At 37.9% G+C, this 14,685-nt stretch overlaps 1 protein-coding gene across 4 annotated transcripts in view; it reads left to right on the plus strand.

Annotated features, from left to right (window-relative positions):
- LOC121315846 (estrogen receptor-like) overlaps window positions 1-14,685 on the plus strand; it is a 49,289-nt gene that overhangs the window by 15,772 nt on the left and 18,832 nt on the right. For 3 of the 4 annotated variants that reach the window (XM_041250338.1, XM_041250339.1, XM_041250341.1), the window contains 2 exons: window positions 2,251-2,450; window positions 6,661-6,777. In XM_041250338.1, the coding sequence (XP_041106272.1) occupies window positions 2,251-2,450; window positions 6,661-6,777 (317 nt within the window). The remainder of the gene's footprint in view (window positions 1-2,250; window positions 2,451-6,660; window positions 6,778-14,685) is intronic. The other variant, XM_041250340.1, reaches the window with a different exon arrangement.

Here is a 14,685-nt window from a genome sequence, read left to right on the forward strand (position 1 = left end):
CCCACACCCAAACCCAGACTCTCCCATGCTCTTGCTTTCACACACAGGTATTGCTACCATTCTCCACAGATTGTACAATAGGCTATACAGCGTGGTAGCTTTCTCTAGTGGTCAACATTCCCACTAGTGGATCATTTTAAATAGCAGTTTTTAAATTATAAATAGCCTGGTTAAATGGCTGTCGGGAGTTCAGTTCGAAGTGACAGACGAGCAAACCAAGTGCGAGAAAGAGAGCGGGTTTCGGAGAGGGGAAGAGGGAATAGGTTTGCCCCATGTTTGGCTGCCGGAGCGGGGCTGAAGCGTAGATGAAGCATCTCATCTCCCAGTGAAAACCACAGCTCCTCTCACAGCAAAAGAAAATACATTAGGAAAGATAACTACATAATAGGCCTAATATTTATTTAGTTATAAAACAAATGCTGAATAAGATGTTTGTGTTATAAAGTGCCAGCGCAGCTTTTCTTCAATTCAGATACTGTATCAAAAGGGAGAGACAGAAACTTAAGTTAGACTGAGAAGTTGTTTACAGTTTGAACAACGCTAGTACTGTATTTACTGTAGAAATATTGCATGACTCACTAGTATAGGGAATTGGGGGACATGCTGTAGGAACATTATATCAGAGGCGCTTTATAACCGAGAGCCTTATAGCGAGGGAGCACTGTATAACAGAATGTCACTACCTATCATAGAAAATAAAACTAAATGTATTATATACAATTGTTTATTTTGTGAGAAAGTGTATTCCTGAAAGTACATTCCTGTTCAGCCATTGGTTTTTTCTCTCATTATTTACAGTGCCTTGTCTACCATATTTGATTGATTGACAGATTACTTTACCAATCAAAGACATAAACAATGAGAGATCAGGGGAGGCAAACAGGAGGACAAATCAATTGTATTAACTATTGTGCATTGTTCTTGCACTGGCTTACAGATTTTCACATACATCGACTCAGGTATTCAGAGTTTAACAAATCAGAGTATATATTTACTCCTTCGGTTTATTAATGCTCAAACGGATCGAGTGATCACAGATCTACTTCGAATCCTAGTTCATTGACAGTCCAGCAGCATTAATAATATATAAAGCAATATGGTTACATTACGCACCTCAGGCACTCATTTATACATACAATACAACAACATCTCTATAGCCAATACTAATCCTATCCTATAGCATTATGCTTCAATATAAGTGAGATTTTCAAAAGACGGACCAGACAGGCTTGTGTTATCAAGCTTGTCTAACACCTAATATTAATTTTGCTCCCATATTTATAGGACTTTTTCTCTCCTTTCGTGCATCAGAAGACTTAATTAAACTAAACATCTGGTTTGTTAGACATCCTTTATATCTAAAATTAATAATATACTTTTTGATACCAGGCTTTCTCCCACCTTTCTGAGGTAATAATTATAAAAATGATGGCCCTTAACCCTTTGCCGCCTAATCAGAATTCCCATATTTGGACATGCCCATGAACATGTTGTGTTTTATTGCTTGTTTTTTGGTAACCTTAAATCAGAATTTAAAACTCAATATATTAATAGAAAGGTCTCAAGTAGCTGTTTCCAGTGATATGATTTATTAACTAGTGGAATATAAAAAAAATAAATATGTAAGCTACTCCCCCATAAAAGAAATCGAAAAATGATTAATAAAACAAAAAAAACAAAAAAAAAACTATTCCACCCCTTTCATTTTACATCTGCTAAATCCTTGTTTTCTGCATGGAAATGGTAATAATAAATATGCACATGGTAATCATCATAGTGTTTTGCATACGGTAAACACTTTGTCAATGAGGCCCTTTGTGTTGTAAAGTTTGTGAAGAGGCAACAAAGTGTTTTGAGATATTGTTTAAAACTGCATGGAAAAAAAGGCATTTGGCTTTAAATACTTTCGGTTAATATGTACAAAGCAACCCAATATGCAGGTGGTAATAGCTGTGCAACCTCAGTACAGTGCTAGAAAAACTGCCAAAACTACATGCTTTTTTGTTTTGCTTATTCTGACATTTTAGCTGTGTTACATTCTGTAGAGGTTTGACAGCAAGCTGGCTCATCTGTGGGATCGGAGCCATCCTGAGCTGTGTGGGGAATTACTGCTGTGGGGAGAATTTTTTTTTTTTTCAAATTGGGGAAAAAATCGAGCGTAAATTCATCAGGAACACTAAATAAAAATTAAAAAAGAAGATAATTACCAAAGTAATACTGTTAAAGTGTGACATTTTTGTGATGTTTCAGGCCAAATATGGGATGCAGACATGACGGTGTCAGGGAACAGCTCTCCAACATGGGGCAGAAATGCAGTCGATCCAGCGGCCCATCCAAATTGAGCAAGGAGATGAGGTTCTGTGCGGTGTGCAGTGACTATGCCTCCGGCTACCATTATGGAGTCTGGTCTTGTGAAGGCTGCAAGGCCTTCTTTAAGAGAAGCATCCAAGGTAAAAGTGTGTTTATTACAGGAGCTGCGTGATGTCTTTCCTGTCTTTCCATTTCTGTGATGTTTCATGGCTAGGATTTACTGTTTGTCTAGTAACAGTCAGTTGTTTTTAATTTCAGTGTAGAGACTTTAAATTATATATATATATATATATATATATATATATATATATATATATATATATATACACACACACACACACACACACATACACACATATATACACACACACACACACACACACACACACACACACACAGCGCATGGAAAATATATAAATGTGAAGTGAAAGTATAGTGAAATCAGTGTACAATGCGGATAAGCATGGTCACATGAAATGAATGTAATGGTAATATGTAAAGCATTATAAAAACATGGTTACGCATGATATAGGCATGGTAAAAATACTGAAAACTGCTCAATTTACTGCACTTAGGCATGAGCGAGCAAGTGCAGTACGCTGTGTACCACTTTTTAACACGTACCTGTAAATAACACTACACAGGTACGAAATTAAAGTTACTTTCACCACTGACTATAACATTTACTTTGACTTCAATTCAGGTAAAATCTGCCAATCTGATTTAGGCATTGCCAGAACTGTATATATACTGTGTAAATTTAGTATTATTTGTTTTGCAAAACAAACGTTATGTTTAACTTTCATTGCATTTGCACTTTTATTAAGTCTGTAATTCAATGATGCATTTACGAGATTGTGCTTCAGTTCATTTGATTTCAGATCATTTTTTATCTTTTTTCTTTTAAAAAGCACAAAATTCTGGGGGCTCAGTGAGCAAGCAAACACTGGGGCAAATTACAAATGACATGCATTTACAGTACTGTGTACTAAGCATGTTGTACAATAATCAACATTTAAAATATATGCAAATGTACTGAATCTGAAGGCTGGGTATAGAGAAAGTTGGAATCATACACATACATCATAGACTCCATTAACTTATAGAAAATCATATCAAGTACTCTGCTGGAACTATTACAATTACACTTAAATATCCCCCTGTATAAAGCAATTTTAACAGACTATGTTTGAAGGGCTGTTTTCCTGCCTTGTTTCCTAGGAGTCATAATAAAAGGTAGCCAAAGGAGACTGAATTTTGGAACCCATGGTGTAATTACAGGGATGTGCTGTTAAACTGACCTTGACATGGGAAGGGAGAAGTGGTTATTGTACCAGGCATGTACCAGTAACATTGAGGAGAGTGCTGAATCATATAATAAGGCCATTTGGATCAAGCACAGGTGAATTTGTCACAGCAATTAGAACAGGACGATATGTACGAAGAATCTGCCCATTCAGGCTGTCTGCTAAGAGTCAAGGGACAAAATGTAATTTTCCAACAATGCCTGCTTATCATTCAGATCATGCACACTTTTTTTCCACCATTTCATCACTAATAAAGTTATTTTCCTTCATTTAAAGAACATCTCCAGTAAACTCTGTGTCCTGATTAGTATTGCTGTCTAGACAGACAGTGCAGAGAAACCACATGGCATTTTCTTTTGTTAATTCTTTCTCTTATTGGCATTAGCAGCATTTGCAACCCTGTTATTTTTGCTGAAGACTTTTTTATTCTTATTCATATATTTTTACTTTTTACCAATAGATTTGCAGATTTTTTATAATATCTCCTTACATACTATAATGTAGATTCATATATTTTTTATAAAAACACTATTAAGAGATGGTGAATTGTTCTTTCACAGTAGCCTCATGGCCCAAGCTGTTATCAGCAGGAAAGAGACCCAGAGACAAAAAGCTGCAGTTTAGGTGCTGGTGCACATGTTTATTAATATAACAAACACAAAACAGGAACAACATAAACTGTCTGAACAAAAGAATAAATCACTTGTAGGCTGGTGTCACAAAGACGGCTGCAGTGGGTGACGTCAGACCAGAAACAGGAACCGACTCAGAACACAGGTTTTGGAATGGTGAAGGTGCTGATGCGCAGGTTAATAATTAAACAGACAGAAAATAAAAGGTTTGTAACAAAAACAGCACACGGCATGTGAGGCCAAGATAAATAGACAAACAAAATGAGTAGACACTAACAAAACAGGGTGGACGAACGCTACACAAAACAAGTACGGTGCTGGTGCTTCCAGCACTCGTAGCAATTGATATTTATAATTACGCTTCTCCTCTCTCTCTCCCCCGTTCTCCACTCCCGAACACACAACCTCTAGTGAGTGAAAACATACACTTTGCCACAGCTGGTCATTAGCTTTCACAACAGATAAAAAATAAATAAATCACAACACTCTCACCAACAAAAGCTTTCTGGCTTCTTTTATACATGGTGTCACTCCCCAATTAGCACCAATTACCTAACTGGGGAATGGCCACACCTGTGATTGCTGACAGGGATAGATTTAACCCCATCCCTGCCAACTTTGCATTCCCGCACACGCACACCATTTACAGCAGAAGGGCTCAAGCCCTGCCTCGGTGCCTTTTTGAGTTGTTTCCATGGGAAAGAGGCTTTGTTATGTCCCTATTAATTCTCCCTCACTGCATTCATGCAGATGAATAATTAAGTGTATTATTTTTAATATTTGTATTACATTATTTTTACACCAACGGTTTCTTGATTAGTATTTAGGTATAAAATATAAAAGAAACAACTAACTAAAATACATTTACATTGCTTGATGGGGCTCGTGGATGGCATTCCAAACACATACTGCTGTATAGTAACACCGCTTTCAGCCCGTCCGTTCAGTACTTGTGCCACATACACTGACGTTTCCCTATAACCCTTTAATAAAGCATGACCCTGATGCATTCACAAGTGTGCTTTGCCACATTCAGAACATATTATGCACATTATGATCTTTTTTCTTTTCTTGCAGATGGCATTTTGTAGCATGGAAATCATTCAGTTATAAATGTTTCCTGATACATAGTCCACACATTGTCTCCATTGCTTTCTATCAGAACTGGGAATTGAGATGACAATCTCAATGGAATCTATGGAATTTCTTGTATCACAATTCATGACAAAGACCTCTTCAAAATGTTTTTACCAAGTATAACACGTTACAAACTTTACAACCTGTTCTTTTCAAACAAGAGTAAAATCTTAGGTTTTTTTTTCTAGGTAGCCAGGAACCCAAGGAGAATCATTGGGAATGTTCGGGGGGAAATTCATACTACTGTCCTGCCTTTTTGTAGAGCTGAGTTTAGTGTGACAACTTTGACCTTTTCCATTATATCTCCTATGTTACGCAAATAGAGGAGCGTGTGGGTTAAAATAGGTTTATTTTAAACTCGGGTTAGGAGGTTAGATAAACAAATGTTGAATAAGAATGTTGAATAAGCGTGCTTGCTTCAGTATACAATGTGGTCATTAGCAGCTTGAAAATATTCCACATTATATCAAGCTGTAATCATTTCAAACTGTTTTGCAAATCGAATATGCCAATATGCAAACCAGAATGAGTAAAAAACTGCTCTGGTATTTGATTAGAATACCCAAAATGGCCCATTAATACTGTTTGTGTAAATTATATCGGATAATTGTTAGATAGCAAATAACAATAAAAAAAAAAAAACTTATACACAATAATGCAAGTCCAAATTTCTGAAGTCAGGACATCCCCTACATCCTTTCTGAAACTTCAAGAACAGGCAAAAAATAAAAATAAGTTACTTAATAAATATGTGCAAATGCCAAAAAAAGCATTATATGGAATATAACTCATTAGGACATAAGAGGTTATTATTCAAAAACTCCTTGTATTTTGTGTTTTCTAAACATATTAGGCAAATTATGAAGGCCACTGACAAAATGTCAGTGTTTTTAATGAAAATTGTTCCTACTATAGATTTATCATTCAAATCCATTCTCATGATTTCTAGTGTATCATCTTCTGTCTAATTGTTACATAACAGGATGAGAAACCACATACTACTTGTAAAGTTAGCCATTCGTTGTTTACACCTATATGTTTTTACACTTCCAACGAGAGAATTCTTTAAACAGTGTCATTGATAAATAAAGCATGTCAGAGGTGAGATGAAAAGGGCTAATAGGGATTCATAATGGAAGACAACCCAAGGTAAAGATGGTACAAAACAATATATTCTTTAGTACCAGAATTAGGGTCAGGATTCATCGAAATGCTGGTGATGGGGATTTGCTATAGATTTTCGAATGCTTCTTTAGGCCTTATCTCCTTTGTAGGACACAATGACTACATGTGCCCAGCTACAAACCAGTGCACCATCGACAAAAACCGAAGAAAGAGCTGCCAGGCGTGCCGGCTGCGCAAGTGCTATGAAGTCGGGATGATGAAAGGCGGTATGTAACATGTCATCTGCACCCAACAATATTACTCTGCTTCATGCACAGTTGTCTTGTGTAATGGTGTACAATAGTAAATTGAGATGTTATTTGTTGCAACATGAGGCATTGTTTTTGTGTTGTTTTGTGTTCCCCTGTTATATGTTGCTAAGCTTTGTCTGTGTATTTTATTTAACTAAATTTAAAGGCAAGCTTGTAGAAAGTCACTGATAATGACACATTACTTATTTGGGCATGATATATGGAGGTTGTAGGTGTCTTGTACTCTTCTATACCAATGTTTGTGTCTTGTAATCTCGTAGTAATATATTTTATTAGCAGTATGTGTGTGTGTCCAATACATGGATTGTGAGTATGTTTATCTTAGGAAATTAAAAAGACCAAGGGAGAAAAGGTATGGGAGGATACCAAGCTATACTGGAGAGAAGTTACAAAAAGAAGAATTGTTAAAGAATGATGTCACCACAAGTTAGGTATAAAAAGGTTGATTTAGAGCTTTTTTGTTAGACCTGAGGAAGAAGAGAAGACTGCAACACCCTGTTGTCTCCGAAATTGGTAAATATGCCTACAGGGTGATAACATGTGTGGAATAACATGAGTGGGATAACATATTTAGTGGTGCTAGTTTCGAATGTCTTTGCTTACATTCCAATCCAGTGGTGCACTATTGTTGTTTTGATTTGGACTCTGATTTCCTTGAGAACGAATTTAGCCAAGAAATGCAAGTTACTAATTTGTCTACGGCAGCCCTAGGTGGTGCAGACTCGGCAGCCCTAAGCTTTGCAGGTTCGGGCAGGAGTTGAAGCTTGGGAGTCGATGGGAGCAACAGGTAGTCTCCCTCTTGCGGTGGAGGTAGGAGTAGCAGATAATCTTCCTCTAGCGGTGGACGCCCGGCCTCCCCGCTCTTGGGCTGTGGATGCTCCAGCTTTTTTAAATAAAACTGACCTGGCCAGGCTTACTGCCAATCATTTAAGAATGAAGCAGATGCTGCATCATTGCAGCACATATGGGGCAGTCACCATGGATATGATTGGCTTCTGCTGGGGCTCGTTTCTTCATACTATTTAAAAGTTCCCTGATGGTGGAATCCTTGGACTGTGTCGTAGCAAATTCATGAAGCGTCACTGGAAGGTTGGTACTGCCATCAACAGTAAACTGTTAAAGCCTCAGTGTCCATCTTGTCAATCGAGATCAAGTCTTCGATACATTAAAAGCCCAGGTCAATGCAGCATGATCAGTTACCACCTGGAATTCAACTCCTTGTAGGTAGTGCTGCCACCTTTAAACAGCCCATACCACCTCTAGACATTCTTTCTCGGATGTCGAATAGTTTTTTACTGCCCCCTGTAGCAATCTGGAAGCATAAGCAATCAGGGCTCTGAAATCCACCGCACTTGCATTAGTATAAACCTGAAAGGTCTTAAAGTTTGGGTGAGCCAAAACCAGAGGGGCTTGAAGCACTTTCTTCAGCTGCTCCAGGCTGGACTTGCAAGCTGTCGTCCATTCGACATCTTTCTTCTTTAATTGCTTGAGAGGTGAAGCAATGTCCGCAAACCCGGGTATAAACTTATGATACCACCTTGCCATTCCAAGGAAAAATAAAACTTGCACTTGATCCATGGATTTTCTTTCCATTTTCTTGTTTGTCTTTTTCTGAACTTTGATTTTATTTTTGACTCATGACTGATATAAATGTATTATCCTGGAATGTACCCAGGCTTAATTCTCCCAGCAAACGAAAGAGTTGTCTGGATCTCTAACATAGAAAAAGACAGATATAGCTATGCTACAAGAATCCCACCTGAAACGTCAGGACGTTCCTAGACTTCTAATCAATACTTTTGCGTGGCTGCTTCCCCTTCTGCTGACAACAAAACAAATGGTTCACTGATCTTATTACATTGTAGTCTTCATTACTGTTTTGGATACTGGAGGAGACGGGGATGGGCGGATATCTTACCTAAAAGCTTGCATCGCAGGGAAAAAAAATTGCCTTTGTTTCAGTATATGCACCGATGATATTTGAGCCTCACTTTTTTAACTCCTTAACCAAATTATTAAAGGAATTGGCTGACTTTAATTTGTTTATTGGAGTGGATATGAATGCGGTGATGAATTTGATTCTCGATAGATCGACTAAACAGCAGTGGTGTACATAGACTCCAGCGTCCTCTGCATTGCAGAGATTTGCATCTGACTGCTGTTCTTGATGTTTGGAGGGTATTTAATCCAAGAAATCCAAAGAATTTACCTTTTTTCCAAATAGACATAAATCTTTCTCCAGGATTGATTTCATGTTTGCTTCGAAATCTCTGTTCTCTGAAACATATAGCATTGATATTTTACCTATGTGTCTCTCTCAGACCACAGTGCTTTGTCCTGTAGATTGATACGTTTTGATACTCCAAACCAAGCCACATGGTGGATCTTCAATATTACTTTATTACAAAATGAATCATTCCGCACTTCATTTCTGTGCAAACTTGTTGAGTTTCTCAATTTTAACTGTGATTCAGTTAATGGTCTGCTTATTTTATGGGATGCAGTAAAGGGTTTTATAAATCGTATTTGAGCAAAATTAAAGAGTTAGAAACCAAAATGGCTCTTCTGGAGAATTACAGTTCTTTTTTCAGAAACAGTTGTGCTCGAATTGGATATTACAAGGAAGGACCTCAATCTTTTACTTAGACGTCGTGTGAAGTTCCTTATACACAGGGCTCAACAGAACTATTATTTTAATGGCAGTAGAGCGAGTCACCTCTTAAGCTTAAAACTTCTCAGCAACAAACACTTTGCAGACATATCATGTGAAGACCACGCGAGGAGATATAGTATCTGATCCACTTCTGAAAAACACTGAATGTCATTCCTTCTATTCCAAATGATACAGTTCTGATATCCCACAATTGAGAGCGGTTTCCCCAGAACCATAAATTGCCACGCCTTTCGAGTGGTGGATCAGCTGCACTGAGAGTTTCATTGTCTCTGGATGAGATGAGGGATGCTTTAAAGGAAATTAGTAAAAATAAATCTCCCGACTTTGATGGCATAACTTTCTGGAATCAACTGGGACCCTTGCCATTGGGGATGGTGCAGGCTGCTATAGAGAGGGGTTATTTCTGCAGAGATGTTAATACTGCATTATATCATTGTTACTAAAAAAAGAAAAGAACCCTTCTCTCTGTGTTAGTTATCACCCCGTATCGTTGATAAACACAGACGTTAAATTGTATGCCAAGGTACTCTCTCGTAGGCTTGAGTTCTACTGTATATGACTAAATTAATCCGCCATGATCATACTGGTTTTATTAAAACCCGGTTGATGGCAGATAATGTTCGCCGTTTCCTGCATATTATACATTCAGCCATGGCTATTGAAGCCCTGTGCGCTGTCCTCTCATTAGATGGTGAGAAGGCTTTTGACGGTCTCGAATGGGATTATCTATGGCCAGTATTAGATCACATGGGACTGGGGGCAGAGTTTTTTAAAATGATTAAAATCTTATATGCAAATCCATCAGTGATGGTGCTTACTGGCACCACAGTTTGATATCTCTAGAGGTACTCGTCAGGGTTGCCCTCTCTCTCCACTTGTTTCCTCTTTCACTGGCGTCCCTAGCACAAGCAGTCCGTCAATCTGTTACTTTCACCCCTATTAATATCAAGACTATGCAACACTCCATTTCACTTTATGCCGATGATGTACTATTATTTATAAAAAAAAAATTCTCAATCACTCCCTGTGACAGAGAATGATTATTGGTGATAAATCTCCCTCCCTACCTGTGAGGGCGCTGTGTAAAGGGAACAGTGTGCTCTAGACCGGATGGCCAGACAATTCATTCCCAGGGTTAGACAGACGTTGGCCATCTAGAATGGGGGCGGAGCTACGGTACACTAAATCATCGACCCGGAAGGGAAACAATGTGGCAGCCATGGATTGGAGGAGCGGTTGCAATTATTAACCAAGGACTCATGATTGACAGTATATAAGGGGATGTAGCGAGGTGATCTGTTCTGTTGTTATGGTTAATGCTAAACCAGGAGAAGACCTTTATTGTAATTAGTGTTTTGTTTGTTTTGTCATGTCTAAAAACTGTTTATTTGTTGTTATTAGACAGCTAACATGATCTGGAGCTGCACCAAACCAAGGCAACATTTCTCACTCACCCATTTTCTCACCCATCTGTACAGTTCAGTACCCTCAATACGGTTCGCTACCATTCGCTGCGGTACCTCAGTAAGGTATGGTATGTTACTATGTACCGGTGCAGTAATCACTGTTTGCTGTTCGGTACGTGTATCGGGTTGGGAACGGGGTAGATCTGTGACCTACATGCCCACCTATTTAGCTTCTGGCAACCTAACAGCTTGAAGACTAAGGGAAGCTTTCTGTTACAGTCTTCACAGTGGTGCTGCAAACAGTCACCAAGACAGCAACGAGACACTGTAGGAGAGGCTGCAAGCAGTCTAACCGAAAGCGCATGTCTCAGTCAAATGAAGGACTTCTGAGCCCAAGCAGTTGCATTTGTGTTTCTGTAAAAAACAGAAAAAAACATGAGAAAAAAAACCCCCTGAAAATACAATTATAGTTTAAATTATACCAAATTTGTTGACAAAAACAAAACTTTTAATTCAACTTCTTATCTAAGCTAAGCAGCCTGTAGAGAGCACAAGTCAAATGACTTGGGTTGCTTGATCCCTGGGAAGAGGCGATTGGAGCTGCAGGCTTTGCGCGGGGCACAAGGCCACAGTGGGACGTAACAAGACAACAGGCCCAGTGCCAAAAATGTACGTATAATTAGTAAGACTAATACAACGGTAAAAATATTATCACATTTAATAGTGATAATTAGACAAGCGAATATACAGATAGAAGTAATGTGTTACTTATCTGTCCGTAGTAAAAATGATGACGAGATCTGTGTGCAGTCCATATACGCCCTCAGGGGCAGGCATGACCGCATCACAGGCTCTGATAAGCAGCTTTGATATTTCTATTCAGGTTTCAGGGTCTTTTGGAGATAAATGCCTTTTAGGTAATGGGAACTAAAGAAGAGATTACAGTCTGATATGCAGTGTATTTTATTTGTTATAACACATATTTACATAAAGGTAGGCCTTTTAAAAGATGTGAAATTTGAGTTAGAAACTGTCAGCAATGTGTACTCAGGTTCAATGAAGGAAGGGCACCTGTGCTGGATTAGTACTGCTTCTCTCCATGATTTAAGGCAATAGAAAAATATCATCTTACTGAGAGAAAATGTGAAACCTGACAATCTTGTTTGTAACAGATTATTCAAAATTAATATGACAGAGAAATTAAAGTTGTACTGTTGTGACCAAACATAACTGTAATGGTGCCACTACATCACTACAGTTTATTGGAAAATGACTGATGTCAGATCAACTCGTGTTGAAAATATGAAAGTTTAGTCCTTTATTTAAGTAGTGTGGGTAAGATATTAGTATATTAAACTGTTTTATGTGACAAAGAACAAATTTTATCTTACAGCCATAGTTTCTCAGTCACCCTTTTATGTTACAATGTGCGGTTGTAGGGTTGTGATATTAATTATAGTTATGTTTATATCAAATATCCTAAGCCATGTATTAATGAATAGTTATTCAATGTGAGTTATTCATCATCAATTGGTATGCAATTGGTTATTGATAGTACAAAAACAACACAGTTATTATAAATTATACTTCTAGAGTGGAATATACTAGTCAGCTAGTTTTTACATTATAGGTGTGCAACATCTACCTGAACTGGGAGAACCTCTTGCAGGCAGAAACTGGAGATGTAGATGGTCTGAGGAACTCAAAGAATATCTCTTGGTTCAGTGCATTTATACAGCAATACAAATCTATGGCATTATCTAGGGAATTAAATCACTCTTGTTGCTATGCATTTTAACACAGTCATGTCTAGTTTTAATTCCTAATATGTATAAATCAAGTGAGTTATGACGCATCTCTTTATCGCTTGGGGCCAAACATTAGCAATACCTTATAAAGTCAAGACCACATACAGTGGCTCTCAAAAGTATTCACCCCCCCCCCCCCCATGGACTTTTCCACATTTTATTGTGCTACAACATCAAACTGAATGCAGTTGGGATTCAAGGAAATGTGTGTACATGGATTAGGGAGTGGTTAACATGTAGAAAACAGAAAGTACTGAGTAGAGGAGAAACCTCAGAATGGAGTGAGGTAACCAGTGGAGTACCACAGGAATCAGTATTAGGTCCTCTGCCATTCCTAATCTACATTAATGATTTAGATTCTGGTATAGTAACAAATTTGTTAAATTTGCAGACGACACAAAACTAGGAGGAGTGGCAAACACTGCTGCAGCAGCAAAGGTAATTCAAAATGATCTAGATAAGATTCAGAACTGGGCAGACACATGGCAAATGACTTTTAATAGAGAAAAGTGTAAGGTACTGCACGCAGGAAATAAAAATGTGCATTATAAATATTATATGGGAGATACTGAAATTGAAGAAGGAATCTATGAAAAAGACAGGAGTTTTTGTTTACTCAGAAATGTCTTTATCTAGACAATGTGGGGAAGCTATAAAAAAGACCAACAAGATGCTTCGATATATTGTGAAAAGTGAATTTAAATCAAGGGAAGTAATGTTAAAACTGTACAATGCATTAGTAAGACCTCATCTTGAATATTGTTTTCAGTTCTGGTCACCTCACTACAAAAAGGATACTGCTGCTCTAGAAAGAGTGCAAAGAAGAGCGACCAGAATTATTCTGGGTTTAAAAGGCATGTCATATGCAGACAGGCTAAAAGAATTGAATTTATTTAGTCTTGAACAAAGAAGACTACCCCATGATCTAATTCAAGCATTCAAAATTCTAAAAGGTATTGACAATGTCTACCCAAGGGACTTTTTCGACCTGAAAAAAGAAACAAGGACCAGGGGTCACAAATGGAGATTAGACAAAGGGGCATTCAGAACAGAAAATAGGAGGCACTTTTTTACACAGAGAATTGTGAGGGTCTGGAACCAACTCCCCAGTAATGTTATTGAAGCTGACACCCTGGGATCCTTCAAGAAGCTGCTTGATGAGATTCTGGGATCCATAAGCTACTAACAACCAAACGAGCAAGATGGGCCAAATGGCCTCCTCTCATTTGTAAACTTTCTTATGTTCTTAACATGGAATCAAAATTGATTTATTAGGAGTTTTTGCCACTGATCAACACAAAAAAAGTCCATAATGTCAAAATGAAAAATAAAATCTACAAATTGTTCTAAATTAATTACAAATACAAAACAGAAAATAATTGATTGCATAAGTATTCACCCCCTTGAGTCAATATTTGGTAGAGGCACCTTTGGCAGCAATTACAGCCATCAGTCTATTTGGCTAAGTCTCTACCAGCTTTGCACATCTGGACACTACAATTTTTTACCCATTCTTCTTTGCAAAATTGCTAAAGCTCTGTCAAGTTGGATGGGGACCTTTGGTGAACAGCAATTTTCAACTCTTTCCACATATTCTCAATTGGATTGCGGTACGGCCTATTCTAGACAGATTCACAGTTGTGCCATATTCTCTCAATTTCTTAATAATGGACTTTACTGTGCTCCAGGGAATATTTAATGCCTTGGAAATGTTCTTATATCCTACCCCTGATTGGTGCTTTTGAAGAACGTTATTCTGGATTTGCTTTGAATGTTCCTTCGTCTTCAAAGTGTAGTTTTTGTTAGGAAATGTACTAACCAACTGATGGACCTCCCAGAGACAAGTATATTTATCCTGATATTATGTGAAACACCTTAATTGCACATAGATGGACTCTATTCAACTAATTATGTGACTTCTAAAGACAATTGGTTACACCAGAGCTTATTTAGGTGTGTCATAACAAAGGGGGTG

Source organism: Polyodon spathula, chromosome 5 (genome assembly GCF_017654505.1).
Source record: "Polyodon spathula isolate WHYD16114869_AA chromosome 5, ASM1765450v1, whole genome shotgun sequence".
NCBI classification, from domain to species: Eukaryota; Metazoa; Chordata; class Actinopteri; order Acipenseriformes; family Polyodontidae; genus Polyodon; species Polyodon spathula.